Source organism: Elephantulus edwardii, unplaced genomic scaffold (assembly GCF_000299155.1).
Source record: "Elephantulus edwardii isolate Elephantulus edwardi_28Jun2011 unplaced genomic scaffold, EleEdw1.0 scaffold00236, whole genome shotgun sequence".
NCBI classification, from domain to species: Eukaryota; Metazoa; Chordata; class Mammalia; order Macroscelidea; family Macroscelididae; genus Elephantulus; species Elephantulus edwardii.
The window spans coordinates 138,319-161,913 of record NW_006399986.1 but is presented as its reverse complement, the minus strand read 5'-3'; the positions used below and the strand labels follow the sequence as shown (position 1 = coordinate 161,913).

The 23,595-nt window shown below is 48.9% G+C and overlaps 1 protein-coding gene and 1 pseudogene across 1 annotated transcript; both read left to right on the top strand.

The window, feature by feature from the left end:
* Positions 1–2,546: 2,546 nt before the first annotated feature.
* LOC102847280 lies at positions 2,547–3,017 on the top strand (annotated as a pseudogene).
* Positions 3,018–10,619: 7,602 nt separating this feature from the next.
* Positions 10,620–12,089, top strand: CCDC8 (coiled-coil domain containing 8). Its single transcript, XM_006898690.1, has one exon. The coding sequence runs from the start codon at positions 10,620–10,622 to the stop codon at positions 12,087–12,089; it is 1,470 nt and encodes a 489-aa protein (XP_006898752.1).
* The last annotated feature ends 11,506 nt before the right edge of the window (positions 12,090–23,595 follow it).

Genomic DNA, 23,595 nt, shown 5'->3' with positions numbered 1-23,595 from the left:
AATCTGTGAACCTGAGGGGGGGAAAAAGAGAATCACAAACTTTTGAGACTTAGCATTTCTCTCCATTTTATAAGGAGCAGTCCTAGCATGCATGTTAGGTGTTGCCCTGCTCAGTGAAAGGTCACCAGTTTGAACCCACCACCTGCTCTGTGGGAGAAAGCTGTGGCAGTCCCCTATCTTAAAGATTATTATTGTTCCTTTCTACGAAGATGGTGCCGAAAGCGAAGAAGGAAGCCCCTGCCCCTCCCAAAACTGAAGCCAAAGCAAAGGCATTGAAGGCCAAGAAGGCAATCCTGAAGGGCGTCCACAGCCAAAAAAAAAAAGAAGATCCGTACGTCACCCACGTTCCAGAGACCTAAGACGCTGAGACTCCGACGGCAGCCCAGATACCCCCGGAAGAGCGCTCCCAGGAGAAACAAGCTTGACCACTATGCCATCATCAAATTTCCCCTAACCACTGAGTCAGCTATGAAGAAGATAGAAGATAACAACACACTTGTGTTCATTGTGGATGTCAAGGCCAATAAGCACCAAATTAAACAAGCTGTAAAGAAGCTCTATGACATTGATGTGGCTAAGGTCAACACTTTGATTAGGCCTGATGGAGAGAAGAAGGCCTATGTTCGACTTGCTCCTGATTATGATGCTTTGGATGTTGCCAACAAAATTGAGATCATCTAAACTGAGTCCAGCGGGCTAATTCTAAATGTAATAAATTTTTCTCACCATAAAAAAAAAAAAGATTATTATTGTTGCATTGTCAGGTTGAAACTTATGTTTAGAGACACGCTAGTTGGGCTGCAGAGGCTATAATTCCTGCTTTAATCGTCCGGAGGAGATTACCCATCTTTCTCCCTCGAAGCAGCTGGTGGATTTGAACCACTTGCCTTTGGATTGGCAGCACAACTCCTTACCACTAAGCCACCAGAGTTCCCTGCTTAAAGATGTACAGCATGGGAAACCCAGTGGACCATTATGAGCCAGAATGGACTCCAGGGGGCAAAGTGGTTTGGGTTTTCATTACGAAGGTAAGCAACAAACCGAGGTGTGTTTAGAAGACTTTGCATCTTTATCGCTGATAGAAATCACAGCTGTCTCTCTGAGAGACTTTCAGTTTCACTGAAACCTCGTAACATTTCTTCTGAGTCTAGGCTTGTTGCTAGATCATTGAGTGAGATGCTAATAGTAAGTTCGAATGTCACAAATCTGTTGGTTTTCTTTCATAAACATTTTGGTAACAGTAGAGGACCGATGAACCCGAAGGTTAAGAATTCCTGGAACTGAGGAGGCATCCACTCCTGAAAACTGGGGAGGATCAGGAGGGCCTCTGGGAAGGGTGACCTGTGACTTGAGGCCTGAATAAGGAGGGATGGCAGGAACAGACTGGCTTGGCAGGAGTGGAGTGACACGGGGGAGAGGTCAGGAGGTGAAGAGAGGAAGGAGCCTAGGGGAGACTCTCAAGACAAAGTTTGCGCTGTTAACTGAAAGGACAGTGGTTTGAATCCACTGACACAGCTGCAGGGGAGTGATGGGCAGCCTCCTTCTGTAAGATTTACAGCCTTAAAGGGATTTGGGTCTGGGGAAGGGGGATAGGAGCCCTGGTGGTTAAAGGATGCAGTTGCAACAACAACAAAAATAAATAATAAGTCAGCTCTCTTAGTAAATCAAAAGACCTGTTTAATTGGGGAAAGCTGCTATCAAGAATCTTTCCAAAGTCTCAAAGAGCAAGGATGTCACTGTAAAGACTAAGGTGCATCTGATTCAAGCCATAGTCTTTTAAATCATTTCCTATGCATCCAAAAGTTGGGCAATGAATAAGGATGACAGAAGAATTGATGCTTCTGAATTGTGCAGTTGGTGTAGACTGTTGAATATAGTAATGGACTACCAAAAGAACAAACCAGTGTGTCAAGAAGAAGTGCAACCATGGTGCTCTTAGAGGCAAGGCTCATGGAAACTTCTACCATACTTTGGGCATGTGCCAGGAGGAAGCAGTCCTTGGAGAAAGTCCTTGACTTTCCCAGTCATGCTTTTGCTGCCCAAAAGGTCCAGCTGTTCTGCTGAAAAAACATGAAGCTGTCTGCTTCTGTAATGATTTTCAGCCTCAAAAACCCCAAGGGTATTTCTACTCTGTCCTGCAGGTCCCTATGAATTGGAATCGACTCAGGGGCACTTAGTTTTGTTTGTGGGCCATGGTGAAAACTTGGATTTTGCTCTGAGATAGTTGCTGTGTACTGTCAAGACGAAACTAAACCACAGCTGACCTCGTGGCGGGTTTTCAGAGGCAGTAATCATTCAGGAGGAGTTTGCTCATCCTTTTTCCACGGAGCAACTGGTGGATTTGAACCACGTGCTTTTGGGATTGCAGCACAGCTTCTTACCACTAGGCCACCAGAGCTCCCTGAGGCTTTAAAAAATTGGAGTTGCGGTGACTTGGCCTGGCTAAAAGTAAGGGTGTCACCCTGTAGCAGGTCCTGATAATGTGCAGATCGAGCCCTCAAGTGAAATAAGAAGCACATTAGTCAGTGCTCAGAAGGAGTAACAACATGGACCTCAGCAACTCTGTACAGAATCCTGAGGAGGAGAAGTATTCTTCTGTGTGTGTTGGCAGAGAAGATGACTTTAAAAGATCTGCAAGAATGACAGCCGTTGTCCATGATTGAGAAGTGGTCATTTTTTATCACAAAGGAGAATATCATGCTATGGACATTCGCTGTTACCATTCAGGAGGACCTTTACATTTGCGAGAAATAGAGGATTTTGACGGACGTTCTTGCATTGTTTGCCCTTGGCATAAATACAAAATTACCCTGGCAACAGGAAAAGGACTCCATCAATCTATAGACCCTAAAGATCCATCAGTAAAACCGAAGTGATGCTCCAAAGGAAAAAAGCAGAGGAGTCATACAGTAACGGTGGACAATGGGAATGTTTATGTGACTCTTTCAAAGGAACCTTTTAAATGTGATTCAGACTTTTATGCCACTGGGGAATTCAAAGTAATTAAGACTTTATGATAAAAATATATGGACATTTAAAAAAAAATTGGAGTTGCACTGTACTAGAATGAACAGATTTATTCCCCTCCCCCTTCAATTAAGAATGGTGCTGTTAGTGGCTGTTGAGGCAATCCCAACTCATGAACTCATTAAACGAAAGGGGGAGAAAATTGTTGATGGTTGCTATCTGTTAGTACGACTCACAGGGACCCTATAAACAACAGCTCTGAACCTTGGCCCATGCTACACCATTCTCACGATTTCTGTCGTGCTCAAAACCATTTTAACAATCACTGTGTCAGCCCACTTCCTTGAGAGGCACTTTCCCTAACTCAGTACCTTTCCCAGCATGCTGTCTCCTCTCCAAGGACTGCTTCCTCCTGGCACTTGCCCAAAGTATGGCAGACGAAGTTTCCATGATCCTTGCCTCTAAGAGCACCCTGGTTGCACTTCCTCTAGACACCCTTGTTTGTTCTTTTGGTAGTCCATGACTAGATTCAACAGTCTACACCAACTGCACAATTCAAAAGCATCAATTCTTCCGTCATCCTTATTCATTGTCCCAACTTTCAGAAGTTGTTGTTGTTATGTGCCATCGAGTCGCTTGTGACTCATAGAGACCCTATGTACAAGAGCCCTAAATGCCGTTCTATCCTGTGCCAACCTCGCTGTCTCAAACACATTCATTCCCACCACTCCACTCACAGAATCGATCCATCTCATCGAGGGTCTTCCTCTCCTGCACCGTTCCCCCACCCTCCCAAGCATAACGTCCCTCTCCAAGGACTAGTCCCTCCTTGCAACATGTCTAAAGTATGTCAGACGAAGCTTCAGAATCCTTGACTCCAAGGAGCGGCCTGGCTTCATTCTCTCCAGGACAAAACTGTTTGTTCTCCTAGCAGTCCATGGTATATTTAATACTCTTCTCTAGCACCACAGCTCAGAGGCTTCAATTCTCCTTCTATAATCCCTATTCACTGTCCAACTCTCTGATGCATAGCACGTAGTTGTGAAGACCATAGCCTGGATCAGGCACACCTTAGTCTCCAGCCTGATGTTGTTGCTCTTCAGTACTCTTGAGAGGTCCCTCACAGCTGACTTTCCCAATGCAATTCATCTCTTGAATTCCTGGCTGCTGCGACCAAGAGTGTTGACCATGGAACCAAGCAGACGAAAACTGTTATCTCAATCTCTTCACCATCCATACTGATACTGCCAATTGGCCCAATGGTGAAAATCTTGTTTTCCCAACATTGAGCCTCAATCCATATTGGAGGCAACTTTCAGATGCATAAGAAACTATTGAAAAGACCATGGCTGGGATCAGATGCACTTTAGTCTTTAAAGTTACTTCCTTTCTCTTTGGAACTTTGGAAATTTTTTTTTATATTTTAATTAATTTATTTTTCATTTCAATGAACATCTACAGAGCTTTTGGAATTCCATTCATTCATTATTGTGGGAATATTTTTTTTAATTATTATTTTGTGTGTTTGTACCATCAAATCGGATCTGACTGGTACAGGAGGAGATTGCCCCTCCTTCTCCAGTAGAGCATCTGGTGGATTTGAACCGCATACCTTTGGGATTGCAGTGCAGCTTCTTGCCACTAGGCCACCAGAGCTCCCCTGAAAAGATTCTTTTGATTTACTAAAAGAGTTGACTTATTAATTTTTTTTTTTACTTATTAATTTTTTAAATTATTCTTTTTATTTAAAGATCCCTTCAGCTGCTGGAGGAGTCCCCAGCTGTTGTAAATTGTTGTTGTTGATTGCCTTTGAGTTGAACAGGACTCATAGTAACCCTATGAGCAGAAGGCCTGAAGCCCCTCTACAACTATCGACATTTTTCAAAGTTCATAGACTTTCCAGAGGCATGTTATTTAGGAAGTGGATGCCACTCCTGCTTCCAAACCCATCATACTGGGTAATTCTTTTTGTGTGCCATTGAGTCACCTGCAATGTATAGCAACTCTATGGACAGCAGCTCTGAACCCTTCCTTGTCCTGAGCCAGTCTCACTAATTCTGACACACCAACCCCCATCACCCCAGTCACTGTATCAATCCATCTCACCCGGGGTCTTCCTCTCCTGCGCTGTTCATCCACCCTTCTGAGCATGATGTCCTTCTTCAAAGACCGATCTCTCCTGGCCACGTGCCCAAAGCAAGTGAGGCAGAGCTTCAGAATCCTAGCCTCCAAGGAGAGACTTAGTTTCACCCTCTCCAAGACAGACTTATTTGTTTTCTTGGCTGCCCATGGTATGTTCAAGACTCTTCTCCAAGCACCACAACTCGAAGGCATCTATTCTTCTGTCATCCTTAGTCATTGTCCAACTCTCTGAAGAATAACAAGTGATTGAGAAGACCATGGCCTGGATCAGGCGCACCTTAGTCTCTAGACTGACATCATTGCTCTTCAGCATTCTGGAGAGGTCCCTGACTTGGAAAGTTGGTGGTTTGAAGCCACCCTTCAGCCCCTCCGAAGGCAGCTGGTGATCTGCTTCGGAAAAGCTACATCCCTGAACATAGTTCGACTTTGCACATGTGGTCTCACTGGAAGTCGCCATGGTAATTAACAATCACAACCGGAAATGATGATGGTAATTAATTAACAACCACAACCACCAGCTGTAGGGCTGAATGAAGATGGATTGCAGGCATCCAGGGGGCAGCGTAGGTAGTTACCAAGGATCCAACCAAGAAATAAGGTAGTTTAACACGCTGCACACGCTGCACAACATGTGCTTGATAATTAGCCAAAAGGTCAGTGGTTCGAATCCACCAGCGTTCCTTCAGGAGCCATTTGGACAGTCTCCTCCCATTTACAGCTTCTGAAATAGACAGAGGGTCACGTCAACTCAGGGGCAGTGGGTAGGTTAACATTCTGTAAGGAGCCTCAGTACTGTAGTGTGGAAAGTATACGGCTGCAAATGGAAGGGTTAGTAGTTCAATTTCACCCTGTCACTCCATGGGGGGAAAAAGATGGGCAGTCTCCTTTTAAAAGGTTTACAGCCTCAGAAACTCATTGGCGGGTCACTGTTAGTGGGGACTGAGTCAATGACAGTGGAGGGGGGGTTGTCAAACAGTCCAGCACTTTCCTGACCCTTGACCTTTGTTTTCTGTAGCGCCCAGGATCTGGTTCACACAGCAGGCTCTCCTGTTAGAATTTCTCATCCAGAAGAAAATGATGGTTCAGGCTTTCCTTTTGCTGGGGATATTGTTTGTTCGGTGCCACAGAGCCAGTTCTAGGTCATAAGGACTGTCAACGAAAGACAGAAAGAAACCCTGCCGTTCCCACCCCATCCTCACTCACCCCCTCTGCTGTGTTGGTGCCCATTGTCCAGCCACTGTGTCAAGTCATCTCGCTGCGGGGCTTCAAACATGTGGGCCTTCAACGACACCTGCCAGCTCTGAGTATATAGTAAAGGAAACTACAGAAGCCAGAAACTGTGTAAAGTGGAAACCTGTTGTAGACCAAGGGTAAAGTATTTTTACAATTATTAATAAAGAGATAAACAGCCAGGAAGGAGGTAGAGCAGAGAGCATAAAACAGGGGGCCAGCAGTTCTGGACTGAAGACCCCAAGCCAAGCTTCTCTGTGTCTTTATTGAAAATTATCTGGAAGTAAATCACAAAGAGAATTCAATGCAAATGAAGCCAAGCTCTTTCTATTGAAAACCTTCTGCTTGACTCAGGAGGGAGGGGTTTGCAACCGCCAGAATCTGGTAAACTCTTAAGGATTGCCTTAATGCCTCAGGGTGAACTCTATCTAGCTCAGGAAGTTAACACTCCCTCTGTGGGGGCCCCCTTGCTGTCTCCTGTCTGCAGGGAACAAACAGCTTATTTTCTATAATCTGCCCCAAGAGAAATCCTAACTTATAAATCTGTAATTCCTTCAATTCCTGAACAAGGGTTTTCATATAATATTTGGTATAAAGTTTGGCTTCCCATAGAAACCTGCCAGAGAAGGAAAACACAAATATTGTCCACCAAAACAGAAGGTGGTAAGACTGCACCTCTTAAAGGCGGACGACTTGTGAGACCTGGAAATCAAGGCAATAATTCTGCTGAGGGCTGGCTCTCCTGGGTTTCACTGTATATAATATAAGAACCACTGCCACTGAACACACACCATGGACCATCAAGAACAAACAGGTCTGTCTTAGAGAGGGTGAAACCAAGCTGCTCCTTGGAGGCTAGGATTTTCATGCTTCATGTCACACACTTTGGACATGTGGCCAGGAGGCATCAGACCTTGGAGAAGGACGTCATGCTTGGAAGGGTGGAGGGGCAGCGCAGGAGAGGGAGACCCCAGATGAGATGGATTGCCACAGAAACTGGAGTAATGGGGGTAGGTATGTTGGAGTCAATGAGATTGGGTCAGGATAGGACAGGGTTCAGAGCTGTTGTACATGGAGTCAAACACAACCTAATGGTACCAACAACAACAACAACAACTGCCACTAAGTGACTCCACTCACAGCAAGTACCAACAACAACAATAACAACTGCCACTGAGTGACTCCACTCACAGCAATCCTCGGGTTTCTAAGGATGCGAATTAACATACCTCAGTATCTCTCTCTTTTTAAATTGTGATTTCAGGAGGCTACAGATCTTAACCAGAGGGGACTGCCCCACCTTTCTCCCAAGCTGTATTTGAACCACTATTTGGGTTTGCAGCTAAACACTTAATTCATTGTGACACCAGGGCTCCTGATGGAGGGTATATAGGGCTCAAACATCACCACAATTACAGGAGTGGTGCAGGGCCTGGCAAGATTTCATTCTGGTTGTTTTGCTTAAGGTGGCTGTGAGTTGGAAATGAATCAACAGTACTTAGCAACTCTCTTTCTTTCTTTCTTTCCCATGAAGTCAGAACTGACTCAGCGGATTTTCAGAGGCTGTAAATCACAGAGGAAGACACTGTCCACCTTTCTCCAGATTCGAACCATCGGCCTTTAGGTTGGCAGTGCAACTCCTTACTCCCATGTTGTTGCTGTTGTTAGGTGCCATCAAACCTAACATTTCATAGGTGACTCTCTTATGAATATAGTGACTCAATCTTACTCATTGTTCTGGTCACCACGTCAGTCTGTCTCGTTGAAGGTCTTCCTCTACGTCCTTACCCTCCACCCTTCCCGGTATGAAGTCCTCCAGGGACTTGCCTCTCCTAGCAACATGCCCAAAGTATGTGAGATGGACCTTCATCATCCTTCCCTTTAAGGAGCACTCTGGTTGCACATTCTCCCAGACATCTTTCTTTGTTCTTTTGGGCAGCCCAGGGGATAGTCAGTGCTGTTCTCCAACACCATAACTCAAAGGCATCGATTCTTCTACTGTCCACCTTAGTCAACGCCCAGCTTTCAGATGCGTAGGAAGCAATTGCAATGGCTTGAATCAGGCCCACTTTAGTCCTCAAACTGACATCACTGCCCTGCGTTACCTGGGAGAGGTCTCTAACCACAGGCTTCCCCAGTGCAACATGTTTTGTTTTTTCTTTCTAGACTGCCGTTGCCAAGGATACTGATAGTGGGTCCTAGCAGGATAAATCACTAAGCAGGTCTATCTTCTCTCCATCTATCATGATGTTGTCTGTTGGCCCAGAGGTGAGGATTTTTGTTTTGACATAATCCATACTCACGGCTTTGGTCTTTGACCTTCCAGGTTCTCCCGGCTTTTGGCAAGCAAAGTTATGGCATCTGCATACGGGAGGTTGTGGATGAACTTTCTTTGGATTCTGATGCCACAGTCTTCTTCTCAGAGTCTAGTTTCTTGAATGGTTTGGTCTGCATACAGACTGAATAGGTATTGCAGAAATGGTCCCTGGGTGGGGTGGCCAGTTTGTGCTCTTCTGATAACCTAAAGATTGGTGGTTCAAATGTACCCAGAAGTACCTCGTAAGAAAAGCTTGGACATCTGCTTCCGACAGTTCACAGCTATGAAAAACCATGGGGTAGTTCTCTTTTGCACACAGGGGGTCACCACCTCTCAGAATTGACTCAGCAACCACTGACAACATCAACACCCCTCTAGCAGTGGAGGCTTGTGTGGTGCTGGGATGCCAAAAAGGTTCCAGAGAGCTTTCAGACTATGAGGAACTAGGAAGAAAGGCCTAGAAATCTACCTCAAAAAACCAGCCAATGAAAACCCTATGGATCACGGATATGCAACCAGTCAGGACCCCGCAGTTTCATACTGAGCTGATGGAAGTGTGACCAACCACAAGGTTATGGAGTGTTGGGGGCTTTGTTGGCCTCATGGTAAGATATTGCGCTGCAATCCCAAAGGCGACCAGTTCAAATCCACCAGCTGCTCTGCAGAAGGCAGGGCAGTCTTCTCCTGTGAGATTAACTGCCTCTGAAAACCCGCTGGAGGGTCAGCTATGGGTCCTCGATGGTACACAACAACCATCACCACAAAGGTCAGTTGTTCAAATCCACCAAAGAAGTCTTGAGGGGAAAGAAGAATTACAACTTGGGAAACCGATGGAGGGCTACTGCGGGTCAGTCAGAATTGACTCCAGGGCGCTGGGGTTTGGGTGTTTTGGGGTTTTTCAGCTCCTGCGTCTAGCCGATTTTTCTACCCACACGTACGAATAGGTCTATAAGGGCAACACTAGCTGGGGCCACGAGTCCCATGTGTTTTCAGTGTTGCAGTGGTGTGTCAGAGCCCTTCCAAGGGCTCTATTAGCGCACGCACCTTGGGGTGCTCGCCAGAGCGATGGCCAGTTCAGGGAAGGTGCTAACGTGGGCGTGCGCGCGCTTTGCGCCGCAGTGGGAAGCGGGTGGCCCCGGCCAGGCCTGGGGCGCGCCACACCCCTGTGGGGGAGGGGAGCGAGGCCGCCTGGAAGGGAGTGGACAGCCCCCTTGTCAGTCTTCCCGGCAGGGAGTGTAACCTGAGAAGGGGAAAGGTGGGCCTCAGCCCGAGAGGCGAGGAGGAACTTCCTGCCGTGCGCTCCAGCGCGTCAAGGTCAGCCTGCAGGGGTGGCCGCCGGCCTAGGGGTGGGAGACCCTCTCGGGGGCGGGCCGGAGTCTCCCAGCGCCTCGGCCATATTGAACAGCCCCGGCTGAGCCATCTTTGTTCTGGGAACCCTCTCGCCGCTTCTGACCGCCTCTTGGGTGCCCAGCACAGGAGCAAACTCTCGTGCGCCCCCAACTTGGAGCAGTTTTGCTACTTGGCGCGCAGGCTCGGAGCCTCGGGACAGACGCCCCCGCCAACTCCCGTAAGAGGCGCGGTCCTTGCTCCCCGAGCAACCATCGGGGGGAGCACGCCTGGCCTCGGACACGCAAAGTGGAGAAGTTGAGACCTTCGGGGTAGTATTGTGGGGATCCTCCTCCACATACAAACCTCAAACTAAAAGGGTTTTCGTGTCGTTGGGGCTCCTGGGCTCCCTACCCCCGATTTCACGCTGGAGATCTTAAAGACGCTCGAGAAAAGCCACGTGGGGGGCTGGTTCCCCTGGGGCTTCCTGCCGTCCCCCGACTGCCTGATCCTATGGAACGTCCCCGACGTCTGCAAGGACGTGGACCTGGACGTGCTCGTGGAAGCCCTGAAGCCCGTGGGGACCTTTAAGAAGATCGGCAAGGTGTTCCGGAAGGAGGAGGACTCCACGGTGGGGATGCTGCAGATTGGGGAGGACGTCGATTATCTGCTGATCCCCCGCGAGGTCCGCCTGGCCGGGGGCGTCTGGAGGGTCATCTCCAAGCCGGCCACCAAGGAGGCGGAATTTCGCGAGCGGCTGACCCAGTTCCTGGAGGAAGAGGGCCGCACCCTGGAGGACGTGGCCCGCATCATCGAGAAGAGCACCCCGCATCCGCCCCAGCCCCGCAAAAAACCCCAAGCGCCCCAGGTGCGCAGGAGAGTGCAGCAGATGGTGCCGCCTCCACCCCGCCTGGTCGTGGGCACGTACGACAGCAGCAACGCCAGTGACAGCGAGTTGAGTGACTTTGAGACCTCCAGGGACAGAGGCGAGCGAGGCCCGGGCCCGGCCCGGCGGGTTCGCAGGATGCCCGTCAGCTACCTGGGCAGCAAGTTCCTGGGCAGCGACGTGGAGAGCGAGGACGACGAGGACCTGGTGGAGGCGTTCCTGCGGCGGCGCGAGCGCCAGCCCAGCGCGGCCCCTGCCCGCCGCCGGGGGGCGCTGCCGGTGGAGGACCGCCCGCCGCCGCCCTCCAAGGCCGACAGGTGGCGCGAGTGCGCCGGCCAGGTGTCCTGGGCGCAGCTGAAGCGCCGGGTGAGGAGCTGGGCGCCGCGGTCCTTCCCCGGGGCGGGGGAGGCGCGGTCGACCGAGTCCCGGGCAGAGAGTGACAGGCCTGCCGGGCAGGACCGCGACGTGGACAACACGGGAGAGGGGCAAGAAGCGGGGGGCCCCGCCCGAAGATGGAAGCCCAAGATCAGCTGGGGCTCCATGAGGCTTCGCAGGAGGGAGGAGGCACCATCCATAGCTCCGGACGCAGAGGTTCCTAGTTATCAGGGGGCAGCAGACACAGGTGATCAGGAGGCAGGGATCCGAGGTGGCCAGGGAGTACGGGTTCCAGATGACCAGGGGGCAGATATCCCAGGTGCTCAGGGGGCAGAGGTTCCAGGTACCCAGGTGACAGGAGTCACAGGTAATCAGGGAGCAGGAGTCCCAGGTGACCTGGGAGCAGGGGACCCGGCTGCTCAGGTAGCAGAAGTTCCAGGTGACCAGGGGTCAGGAGTCCCCGGTGACCAGAGGGCAGAGGTCCCACGTGACCTGGGGGCAAGGGACCCGGCTGCTCAGGTAGCAGAAGTTCCAGGTGACCAGGGGACAGGAGTCCCAGGTGACCAGGGGGCAGAGGGTTCCGCTGCCCAGGGGGCAGAAGCCCCAGCTCTCCAGGTGGCCCCAGGGGCAGCCCCAGAAGCCAAGGCCCGGAAACAGGTCAAGACTGTCAGATTCCAGACGCCCGGGCGGTTTGCGTGGTTCCGAAAGCGCAGGAGAGCCTTCTGGCGCAGCCCCCGGCTGCCCACCCTGCCCAAGAGGGTCCCCCGGGCAGGCGAGGCCAGGAACCTCCGGGTGCTGAGGGCCGAGGCCAGCGTGGAGGAGGGAGAGCAGGAGGGCCAGCTGTGAGGGTGAGGGTGGGGCTGCGGAGAGGCCTGGCCACTGGGCTAATCTCTTCCACCTCTGAACTGGACTGGGATGGTCCCAAAAATCAGAGATGAAGAGAGGGTGTATCGATGCCACTCACATTCCCACCCAGGACCCTCTTGTTAAAATCTCATGCATTTATGTATTTTAAAAATATCCACTCCTTATCGCAACTTTTGAGATGTAATGAGGGAAAAAACAATCACTTTTGTGGGTTTACAGCACAGACAACTCCCTCCGCGCATCCTAGGTATTCAGGTATTCATTTTTCAGTTTTTTTAAAAGGGCAGGTGGTGCTGAAATTTATGTCTTTTCCCTTTCTGCTTCAAACTGGACATTTATCGCTGTTTCTTTGGACTTCAAAGGCAGCCTCAAACCGACCTGCAATTGAAAAATGTTAAAAGACCTGACTTGGCTTTGACCTTGTCAACCAAAGGATGTCTGTGGCTGTTGTGCCCCATCTTCGCTGCCCACTGGTAATGACTGTCCCCCACAGGAAGGAGCTCTGGTGGCATAGTTAGTGCCTTACGTGTTGTACTGCTAACCTGAAGGTCAGCATTTCGAATCCTCCAGCTGCTCTTTGGGGGAAAGATGCCATGATGAGTCACAGCCTCAGGACATGAGATGATGACAGGGCTGTCTTTACACTGTGCACTTCAACCTGCCCTTGGCTTTGACTTCATCAGCCAAAAATGCAGATTCCAGGCCCTTTGAGTTTGCGAGATGCAGCCCAGAAGTCTCTTCTTGATCCAGCCCTTTGTACTTCACCTAGGGCAGCTGGCGCGCTTGACATTGGCTGTGTGGATGAGCCATTGTCACAGGAACAGGCTGGCCAGGGAGAAGGGCGTGTGGGAGCACGCTGATGTCAATAACAGCTTCGAAGTGTTGTGCACTGGGGCTGAGACTTCTCATCAGCAATATTGGGGTATACTGAGGCCCCATGAGGCTGCGAGGAAGCTGAGGTGACACCTGTATTGCCTTAGCCTGCCCCACTTGGTGAAAAAACGGACAGCCAACAGCCCCAAAGGAAAACGGAAACTATGCCAGCTTGCTGATAGTGCCTTGCCTCGATTGAGGTCCCCCCCCCACCCCTTTGGAACATGTAGAATCGTATCCCCTATTTTTCTTTAGGAGCCCCTGGGTGTTAACAAAAGCTTAAGCTCTCAGGTTGGAAGCCACCCAGAGATGCTTTGGTGATGTTTCTGACCAGATCAGCCCCTGGGGAGCATGACTGCCACGCACAGGGTGGCATGGGTCGGAGGTGACTCAGCGGCGACCCTCCGGTTACCCTCCGGTTCTGTCTTCCCTGCTGTTTTCCAAAAGGAAGTGGTCACCAGTCTGTTGGGTTGCCGTCTGGTGCTCGGTGGCTGCAGCTGGCAGCCAGGAGGCAGAGCGGCCCTGGCTTTGGGAGAACAGGCAAGGCGTGGACCCGACTTGGAGGGGTGGGCTCGGTGGTGACGTGACGGGAAAGGACCAGGTCCTGCCAGGCCAGATCTTGAGGGGGCTCTGCAGCCAGCTGAGGTGATAGAGGGAGAAGGCTGGGGGCGCTGATCTCTGGGGTCCTAGAAGGTGAGCGAGCACAGCAGCAGACATCACGGGAGTAGGTGCTGGATGCTGTGCCTTTTTTAAATTTTTTATTCAATAAAGTCTGCTTGAAGCCAGCTGGGTCTGTTGTGTTTGCTCTTAGATAATTCACGAAGGTTTTGTGGAGGGGGACAGGAGCGTGGCCCTCAAACAGTGAGGGCAAGATGGATCTTTGTGCAGCTATGTGGGCATGAGCTGGCCCTGGTGAGCCCAAGACAGTGCCTTAGAGTGGCCTCATTGCAAAATATACGCAGTTAACCCTGGGACAGACAGAAATGCAGCCACACACAGACATGCCCCAACACGTGGCACACAGGTGTACACTCAAAAACCCAAAGGGATCGGCATCCACTCCAGCTACAGATACATGGACACGTCACATGAAGACGCAGGCACACTCAGATACACGAACATGTCACATGAGGACGCAGGCACACTCAGATACACAGACACGTCACATGAGCTCGCACGCACACTCCTCCCTCCCCAAGGCTGGCTCTAATCTCCACACTCAGCTGGCCCCCCACCTTCACAGCCTCGCACACTCATACACCTCCATGCTTACAAACGTCAACATTGATGCCCATTCAAGGGGAAGCCCTTACGACGAAATGATTAGACGTTCGCTTTGGGCTTGCTTTCAGGAGGGGCTGTTTCTTGGAAGGGAACAACATGTTTGGAAAGGTGAAGGGTCAGCAAAGGAGAGGAACAGAATGACTAGAACAATGGGCTCCAGTGTGTCAGAGATGATGAGGACGGCGCAGGATAGGATAAGGTTCAGGTCTGTTCACAAGGTCGCTGTGAGTCATAGTTGACGCGACAGCAAGAGAAGCTAACAGAAAGGTGGTTTGAACTCAGCAGCTGGTCTGTGAGAAAGATGGTGGCATCCTTGGAAGCCGTATGGGGCAGCTCTACGGCCTGCAGGGTCTCTAGAAAGGGAATCCACTCCGTGGCAGCAGGGACCCATTGACAGAACACCCCCCACACACACTTGTGTACTGTTAGATGCACAATCGTGATCACACAAAAATTCAAGCCGCACACAGACACACTTCCATGAACTCACTGCTTCTGTGGAACCCCAAGACTTTGACAAAAGTCAGTCTCAGGGAGCTCTGGTGGCCAAGTGGCAAGACGCTGCACTGCAATCCCAGAGGTACACGGTTCAAATCCACCAGATGCTCTGCTGGAGAAGGGGGCAATCTCTTCCTGTACCAGTCAGATCTGATTTAACGGTACATGTAAACATAATACAATAAAAATTAAAAAGAAAATTAAGTCTCAATTTGTCCCTCTTTGGGGTGGACATGGCCATAGGCTGCCCTCTTGCCCCTAGCAGCACACAGAGAACCCCCAGTGAGCGGCAGGAGCATTGGACTGTTGCACTAGGGTGGGGGGAGGGTGTCCTGAGAAAAGTAGAACCCCCACCTCACCTCCAAATTGTCTCGGAGTCAGCTAGAAGGTTTTAAAAACCACCACTTGCTCAGGCCCCATCTGCAGAGCTTCTGATCCCTTAGGTCTGGGGTGGGCTGAAGGATTTGTCTTTCTAGAAGGTTCTCTGATGCGGAGGTCAGTGGTCTCTGGTGGCGAGTTTTTTCTCAGCGATCCAGGAGCGCCACCTGGTGGGGACAGAGGGCGCCGCGGCTTGCGCGCTGACACCTCTCGGGTAAGGGGTTGAGCGGAGGTGAGGAGGGGCTTCTCCTGCCCTCTGAACCCCTCCTCTTTCCTCCCTGCTGTTGTACAACTTGGCCACAGTGTTGGGACACCCCTGTACCTGCTTGGTGGGCACTCTGAGAGGGGAGAGGAAAGGGTTGTAGGGTGGGGTAGGGGGTCTTCCCAGAGCCAAATAAAGACGTTCATACAGACTAGCTCACAGCTATTCACGCCCTACAGAGACACAAACACAAACCCAGGCCAGCAGGTGTGAAAACATGAACACACACTGCATGTCACTAAATAACCATTCTCTGCCGTACCTGCCTTTGGACCGGTCCCCCCTGGCCAGAACGGCCTATTGAGTATGTGGTGCAAATGCCAAACACGCTTGACTAATAATAACAGAAAGGTTGAATGTGTAAGTCCATTCAGGGACCTCTAGGAGGAAAGGCCTGGCAATGTACAGGGGAAAAAAATCAGCCACTAAAAACGCCTCTGGATTTAGGGTCTTTTAAGAATTACATCATAAGCCAACCCACTGCCATCATGTTCATTCTGGCTCCTAAGGGCCCTTCACTGGGTTTCCCAGCTGTAAGCCTTAATGCTTACATAATGATGCTTATACTTCAGAGAACAGGACAGTGACTAAAGATGACAGAAGGAGAATCAGTGCCTTTGAGTCATGGACTGAAAAGAAACAAAGAGGTCTGTCTTGGAGACGGTGAAACCAAGTCTCTCCTTGGAGGGTAAGATTTTTTTTTTATTCTATTAATTTTAATGAACATTTACAGAGATTTTGGATTTCCATTCATTCATTGTTGTACTCTTCTCTTTGCCCAGCCCTCCCGCTCCCCAGTTTGCATTTCTCTTTGAAAAGTAAAAGAAAAATTCTTCCATTGGTATACAATCCCCCAAACACCTCCCACCGCCCCAATTACACTCCACTATGCAACCTTAATTCTGGACTCTTGTGATAACCATAATACCATATTATATATAGCTTTTAAATTGTTCGCTCCCTCATCTGTTTCAATGCAGTATACATAATTTATCCAGTTTTTCTCAGTCTTACCCCAACCCTGATGTCAGTCCCATCCTTACAGGAGTGGCACCATGCAATATTTGTACTTTTGTGACCGAGATATTTCACTCAGCATAATGTCCTCGAGGTCACCCATTTTGAATAATATTGCATGAGTTCCTTGTTTTTCAATGCAGCATAGTATTCTATTATGTGAATATACCACAGCTTCTCTATCCATTCGTGTCTTGATAGGCACCTGGGTTGTTTCCAACTCCTTGCTACTTGCTATTGTGAACAAATTCGTGATAAACATGGTTGTACATGGAGGCTAGGATTTTAAAGCTCCATCTCACATACTTTGTCACATGGCCAGGAGAGACCAGTCCATGGAGAAGGCCATCATGCTTGGAAGAGTGGAGGGACAGCACAGGAGAGGAAGACCCTGGATGAGATGGATTGATACAGTAACTGGGGCAGTGGGGGTTGGTGTGTTGGAATTAGTGAGACTGGCTCAGGATAGTGCAGTGCTCAGAGCTGCTGTACATAGAATTGCTGTGGGTTGCAGGTGACTCGACGGTACATAACAACAACAAGTACAACAGTCTCACTTAGCAGTGGTTAAGTGTCATCAAGTTAAACACATAGCAATCCTATGAACAAAAGACCTGAACTCTGTTCTTTAATTAACATCCTGGGGGGGGGGTGTGTTGTGTAACATGGAGTCACTATGTGTTGGAGTGCTAACTGCAAGACCAGTGATTAGAGTCCTTCCCTATCCCTCCCTGTGATTCTCATTTCCACCCACCCCCTCCCCTCTCCCTCCTGCCTTCTGAGATTTCTCTCTGGTTAAACACTGACCTTTTGCACTTGTGTGACTGATTAGTCTATGGAGTGAGCAGTTCCTTGGTGTAATTGTCAACCTTATAAGCCAGACTATTGTTTGGCTGAAAGCTGAGGCACATGGGTGAGTTCAGTTCCAGAACAAATAATTATGGGGATTCCACCCAGTTTCTCTCAGGCCATCAAATTTGGCCAATTGTTTCTCTTGAAACAATTTAGAGCTTCAGAAAAACTAATAGAGTTGCCTTGAGCTGAAATCAACCCAATAGCAGTGGTTTTAGGACTTTGCATCAGGTTCCCAACGCTGCAGTATTTATGGGAAGAGATGGCTCATCTTTTCCCTTCAGAGAAGCTGCTGGGTTCGAACTGTCAACGTGTCTGTTAGCAGGCCAACACACAACAGAATAAACCCTTAGTGCACAATGGAAGGCTTTGTGTCACTTCTTGAATGGATGGTGGTCGTTGTTGCTAAGTGCTGTCGACTGTGACTCATAGTGACCTTATGAACAGCAGACCTGAATCCTGCCCTATCCTGTGTCTTCCTCACCGTCTCTGATACACTTGAGCCCATTGCTGCAGTCACTGTGTCAATCCACTTAGTTGGGGGTCTTGCTCTCTTTTGCTGACCCTCCCACCTTTCTAAGCATGATATCCCTTTCCAGAAATAGGCTCTTGTGGCAACATGCACTGGGTTTAAAAAGATGTTGCAGGTCAGGCCCTCTGAAGAACCACTGTGTGCATGTGGGAAGGGGCAGATCTTACTAGGAAGCTGACTTCTGTGTGTACCGTCAAATTGGATCTGATTGGCACAGGAGGAGATTGTCCCTCCTTCTCCAGCAGAGCATCTGGTGGATTTGAACCACGTACCTCTGGGATTGCAGAGCAGCTTCTTGCCACTAGGCCACCAGAGCTCCCTGGAAGCTGACTTCTGAAGCAAGCCCTGCATGAAGTGAAGGACTGAGTCTGCAAATATGGAGTGGAGGGGTCTCTCCAGACTGTTAGAACCGTAAGTGCAAAGGCCCTGGGGCAGGAAGGTGCCTACTGTGGTACCTGGACGACAGGGAACCTTGGATGGTTGAAGCCACATAAATGCTGGAAATAGGGGAGTGAGAAACGAGGGAAAGCTGTCAGATGGGGGCATAGCGCAGGTCAGCAGGGCCCATAGAACTTTCTATAATGATGAAGATGTTCTATGCTTATTCAAATCCAGTAGCACCCAGCCACATGTGACTGTTTTTTGAAACCTTTTCCTGTGATTTGAGTGAAGGTTTACAGTGCAAGATCATTTTCAATTCAACCATTCCTAGAGTTTGTTTATGACTTTAATAGTAATTGTATAAAGGCACTCTTCCTTATCCCTCCCTGTGATTCTCATTTCCACCCACCCCTCTCCCATTCCCTTCCTGCCTTCTGAGCTTTCTCCCCTGGCAAACACCGACCTTTTGTTCTTGTGTGTGGTTGATTATTCCATGGAGTGAGGAGCTCCTTGGTGTTATTGTTCGTGTTATAAGCCAGTCTATTGTTTGGCTTAAAATTGAGCCACAGGAGTGAGTTTCATTCCAGGCTTGAAAGGTGGCTAAGTGCCATAGTATTCTTGGAGATTCCACTCAGTTTCTCTCAGACCATCAAACTTGGCCATTTTTTATTATTTTAATTTTTTCTGCATTGCCCTCCATTCTCTATCAAGGACCTTCTACTTGGGAAAGTGGTCAGTGGTCCCTTTTAAAGTGGTCATCCGTGGTAAACGGGCACCATCTAGTTCTTCTGGTCTCAAAGCTTTTGCTTTTGTTATTCTATCTTTTTGGAACAGCCTCCCCAACCCCAGGATATTTTAAAGGCTTAGTTCTTCACTTATGTGACTCTTGAGCCCTTGAAGTATGGCTGATGTGACTAAAGAAATAAATTTTCAACTTTTATCTAATTTTAACGATATGAAAATGTAAATCATCTGTGTGGCCAGTGCATTATCACACTGAACAGACTTGCGTGGACCACGGTAAGAACCTGGGCTTTGCACATAAAAATTTGTGGAGAATGACTGGGTTGGTTTTGACTTCTTGGGGATCCAAGCCGAAGCAAGTGATGTTGTTATTGTTAGGGGTCATCGGCTTGACTCCGACTCAATTAGAGATCCTATGAACAATGGGATCTTAATCATCATAAGCTAGCCCATATTCCAGGGAAAGAAAAAGATTCTCAAGCTTGTGGGAGAAGTACTGAATTATATTTAAAAATCAAAACTAAACCCACTGTTGTCAAGTATAGAATTGCCCACAGAATCGCCAATATTTTCATCTTAAGCAAAAGAAGACTGTCACATTTTTATCCTGTGGAGTGACTGGTGTGCTCGAACTGCCAAACTTTAGGTTGACAGACAAATTTTTTAAACCACAGCGCTACCAGAGCCCCTTCTCAGGTGTCAACTAGGAGGGAACGACTGGCAAGTGCGCCCCCTGGTGGCGATGTCTCGAATAGCATCTCAGTACTCTAAATGGACACAACCAGGTCTACCCTACCCTTCTCCAGACCCCGGCAGGGGCAGATGCCAGGGCTCAGATGTGGCACGCAGCCTGGGTTAACTCAGAGGTGACAGCAAGGATGATTGTGATGTTAACCCACAGAGGATCTAAATAGCACTTGGAGGGCCCAGCTGGTTCCCTAATCCAGCCCATTGATGCCTCAGGGGTTGTGATTTCAAACTTAGCTGGCAGCCAGCGCAGTGGGCCCAGAAAACCAGGGCCGTGGCTTCAAGTCCTACTTGAGTTAGACCCCGAGAGGGGCAGGCGCAGGGTTCTCAGCCCAGCGACTTAGTGGTGATCAGAGATGGGGAGATGGTGCTGAGAGCAGGGGTTCACTTTCTCCTTCCTGCCCTGAGCAGTTTACTTCATCCTTGGTGCCTCCACTTATCCACCTGAAAATGGGACCACACTCTCTCAGGTTGAGCCCAACAAAGGTACCCAGTCAGCAGCTGATCACTCCCCATCCACCTGACCATGACAGAGTGAGATGAGAGAAGGAAACTGCGGGGCCCAGAATGGGGCATTCTCCCTGCTCCAACACCCCAAGACTTTAGTCATCTGGCCCTACTGATCCTGACCACTGTTCTCTTTCTTCCTCACACTTCATCTTCTCCCTGACGGGATTTATTATTGTTATGTGCCATTGAGTTGGAACCGACTCATAGATGACCCTCGAGCAGGTTTTTGGAGGCTGTAAATTGGATGGGGGGGAAACTGCTCATCTTTCTCCTTTGGAGCAACTGCTGGATTTGAACCACTTGCCTTTGGGTTGGCAACACAACTCCTTACCCACTAGAGGGAGTTCCTGTCACAGCCTCTGGAGTCAACTGGACAGGGTCTGGATTCCGTCTAACCATCCAGGTTCAGCTTCTACAGCCAGGTGGCCTGGAGAAGTCACTTAATCTCTCTGAGCCTCAGTTTCCCCATCTGTAAAAATTAAGTTTGGAACTACAATCACTGATCAATTATACAATAGCAATGAAGAAATAAAATTATTCAAAACAACTATATCATCCCACCCCAGTAAAAATAGAAAAATTTAACACAACAGCCAAAAAACAAATGCTGGCGAGGTTGTGAAGAAACTGGAACCCTTATTAACTGTTGGTGGGAGTGTAAAATAGTGCAACCACTGTGGAAGGCGGTATGGTGCTTTCTCAAAAAGTTGCAAACAGAAATGCCATTTGACCCAGCAATTCCACTACTGGGAATATACCCCAAAGAGACCATAACCACCACCCAAGCAGATATATGCACACCCATGTTTATCGTGGCTTTGTTCACAAAGAGTTGGAAACAACTTAAGTGCCCATCAACAAACGAATTGTATAGAGAAGCTGTGGTATATTCACACAATGGAATACTATGCTGCATTGAAAAACAAGGAACTCATGAAATATTATTCAAAATAGGTGACCCTAGAGGACATCATGCTGAGTGAAATATCTCAGTCACAAAGGACAAATACTGCATAGGGCCACTGTTGTAAAACAGGACTGACATAGGGGGTGGGGGGGAGACTGAGAAAAAGGGGATAAATAATGTATACTGCATTGAAACAGATGAGGTAGAAAACTGTTTAAAAGGTATTTATGTTTAGGTATTATTGTCATGACAGGAGTCCAGAACGAAGGCTGCATAGTGGAGTGGACTTGTGGGGAGGGATTGTATAATAATGAAAAAATTTGGCGAGCTCTGGTGGTCTAGTGGCAAGAAGGGGTACTGCAATCCCAGAGGTGCACAGTTCAAATCCACCAGATGCTCTGCTGGAGAAGGAGGGACAATCTCCTCCTGTACCAGTCAGATCTGATTTGACGGTACACACAAACAATAATAAACTAAAAAAAAAAGAAAAAAATTTCTTTTACTTTTCGAAGAGAAGATTGAACTGGAGGAGAGGGGTGGGCAGGGAGAAAAGTGCAACAATGAATGAATGGAAATCCAAAGTCTCTGGAAATTTTCATTAAAATTAATAATAGTAAAAACCAACAAAAGAAATAAATTTTATTTATTAAATTGGTCAAAAGTGCTGTGAAAGACCTGTTTAAACTGATCTGAACCCATCAGCTGCTCCATGGGAGGAAGACGGGCACTTTATTTCTGAAAACCTGCTGGAGGGTCAGCTATGAGTCAGTTCCCACTCAATGGTACAGAACAACAAAAATGTTAAAGAGCCAAGTGTCACTTTAAGGTCTAAGAGGCACCTGACCCTGGTATTGTCAAGTCCCTCATATGCACGCAAAAGCTGCACAATGAATAGGGAAGATCAAAGAAGTGGTGCCTTGGAATGATGGGACTGGTGAAGAATATTGAATATCACAGACTGTCAGAAGAACAAACAAATCTGTCTTGGAATAAGTACAGCCAGAGTGGTCCCTCCTTCCAAGTGATGATAACAGGACCAACATCAGGAGACCAGTGCTTGGTGGAGCAGAAAGTCAATGATAAAGGGGAAGATCGTCAGCCACGTGGATTTGATACAGTCCCTCCAACAGTGAGCTCAAACACAGCAAGCAGCGCGGGAGAGGAGGGCGCAGCGCTCGATTCTGTAAGATCTAAGTGAGTCGAGGGTCAGTGGAAAAAAAAAGCAGCGCCCTTGCTGAGATGGTGACGTTGTTGCTGTTATGTACCACCGAGTCGCCTGCCACTCACAGCAACCCTATGTACAACAGCCCTAAACTCTGCTCTGTCCTGTGCCAATCGCACTGCCTCTGACACTCCCATCCCAATTACCCCAGTCACTGAATCAATCCACCTCAGAGGCAGTCTTCCCCTCCTGCGCTGTCCCTCCACCCTCCCAAGCATGATGTCCCTCTCCAAGGACCGGTCCCTCCTTACAACATGTCCAAAGTATGTCAGACAAAGCCTCAGAATCCTTGCCTCCAAAGAGCCGCCCAGTTTAACCCTCTCCAGGATGAATCTGTTTTCCTAGCAGTCTATGGTACCCTCAGTACTCTTCTCCAGTACCACAGCTCAAAGGCATCAATTCTCCTTCTATCCTCCTTGGTCACTGTCCAACTCTCTGATGCATAACAAGTGATAGCAAAGACCATGGCCTGTATCAGATGCACCTTAGTCTCCAGAGAGACACCATTGCTCTTCAGTACTTTGGAGAGGTCCCTAACAGCCGACTTTCCCATCGCAATACGTCTTTTAATTTTCTGGCTGCTGGTGTCAAGAGTGTTAACTGTGGAGCCAAGCAAACTAAAGCTGTGAACAATCTCACTCTCTTCACCATCTATCCTGAGGCTGTCAATTGGCCCAGTGGTGAGAATCTTTGTCTTCTCGATGTTGAGCTTCAATCCATATTGGAGGCTGCAGTCCTTGATCCTCTGCAGCAAGCGCTTCAGGTCCTCCTGTTTCAGCAAGCAGGGTTGTGTCATCCGCATAACGGAGATTGTTGATGTAGGGTTGCTAAAAGGTGGGCAGTCCAAGCGTGTACTGCAGAAAGGTGAGCAGTCTACACCCGGACTGACAGCCTTGGGAACCCGACTGGGGGAGATGTCGCTATGAGTGGAACCGAGTCCAGCCAGTGGCTCTGAACACTGAGTCCCTATGTGGGCAGAGAACCATTCCATGGGTCTTCAGGGCTGTGACCTTTCAGAAACAGATTCCCTGGCCTGTCTTCCAAGGAGACTCCGATCACAGTATCAACTGGCCATTTCGGCCTTTCTGAACTCCAGCTCCGGGATAAATGTTGCACTTCTGTCATCTAAAACCAAGAGCTAGAGGAGACCTGGGGGAAATGAATGAGGCAGGCAAGGCTCAGAGAGGTTGTTCCATTTTCCCAAGTCACACAGCATCTAGGCTGCAGACTACTACAGCCTTAAGCAAATTCATCCCTCTTTGGCCGGCTCTTTACCAC

Bases quoted from the DNA above. Each gene is read 5' to 3' on its own strand.
- CCDC8 (XM_006898690.1), top strand. From the start codon at position 10,620: ATGCTGCAGATTGGGGAGGACGTCGATTATCTGCTGATCCCCCGCGAG.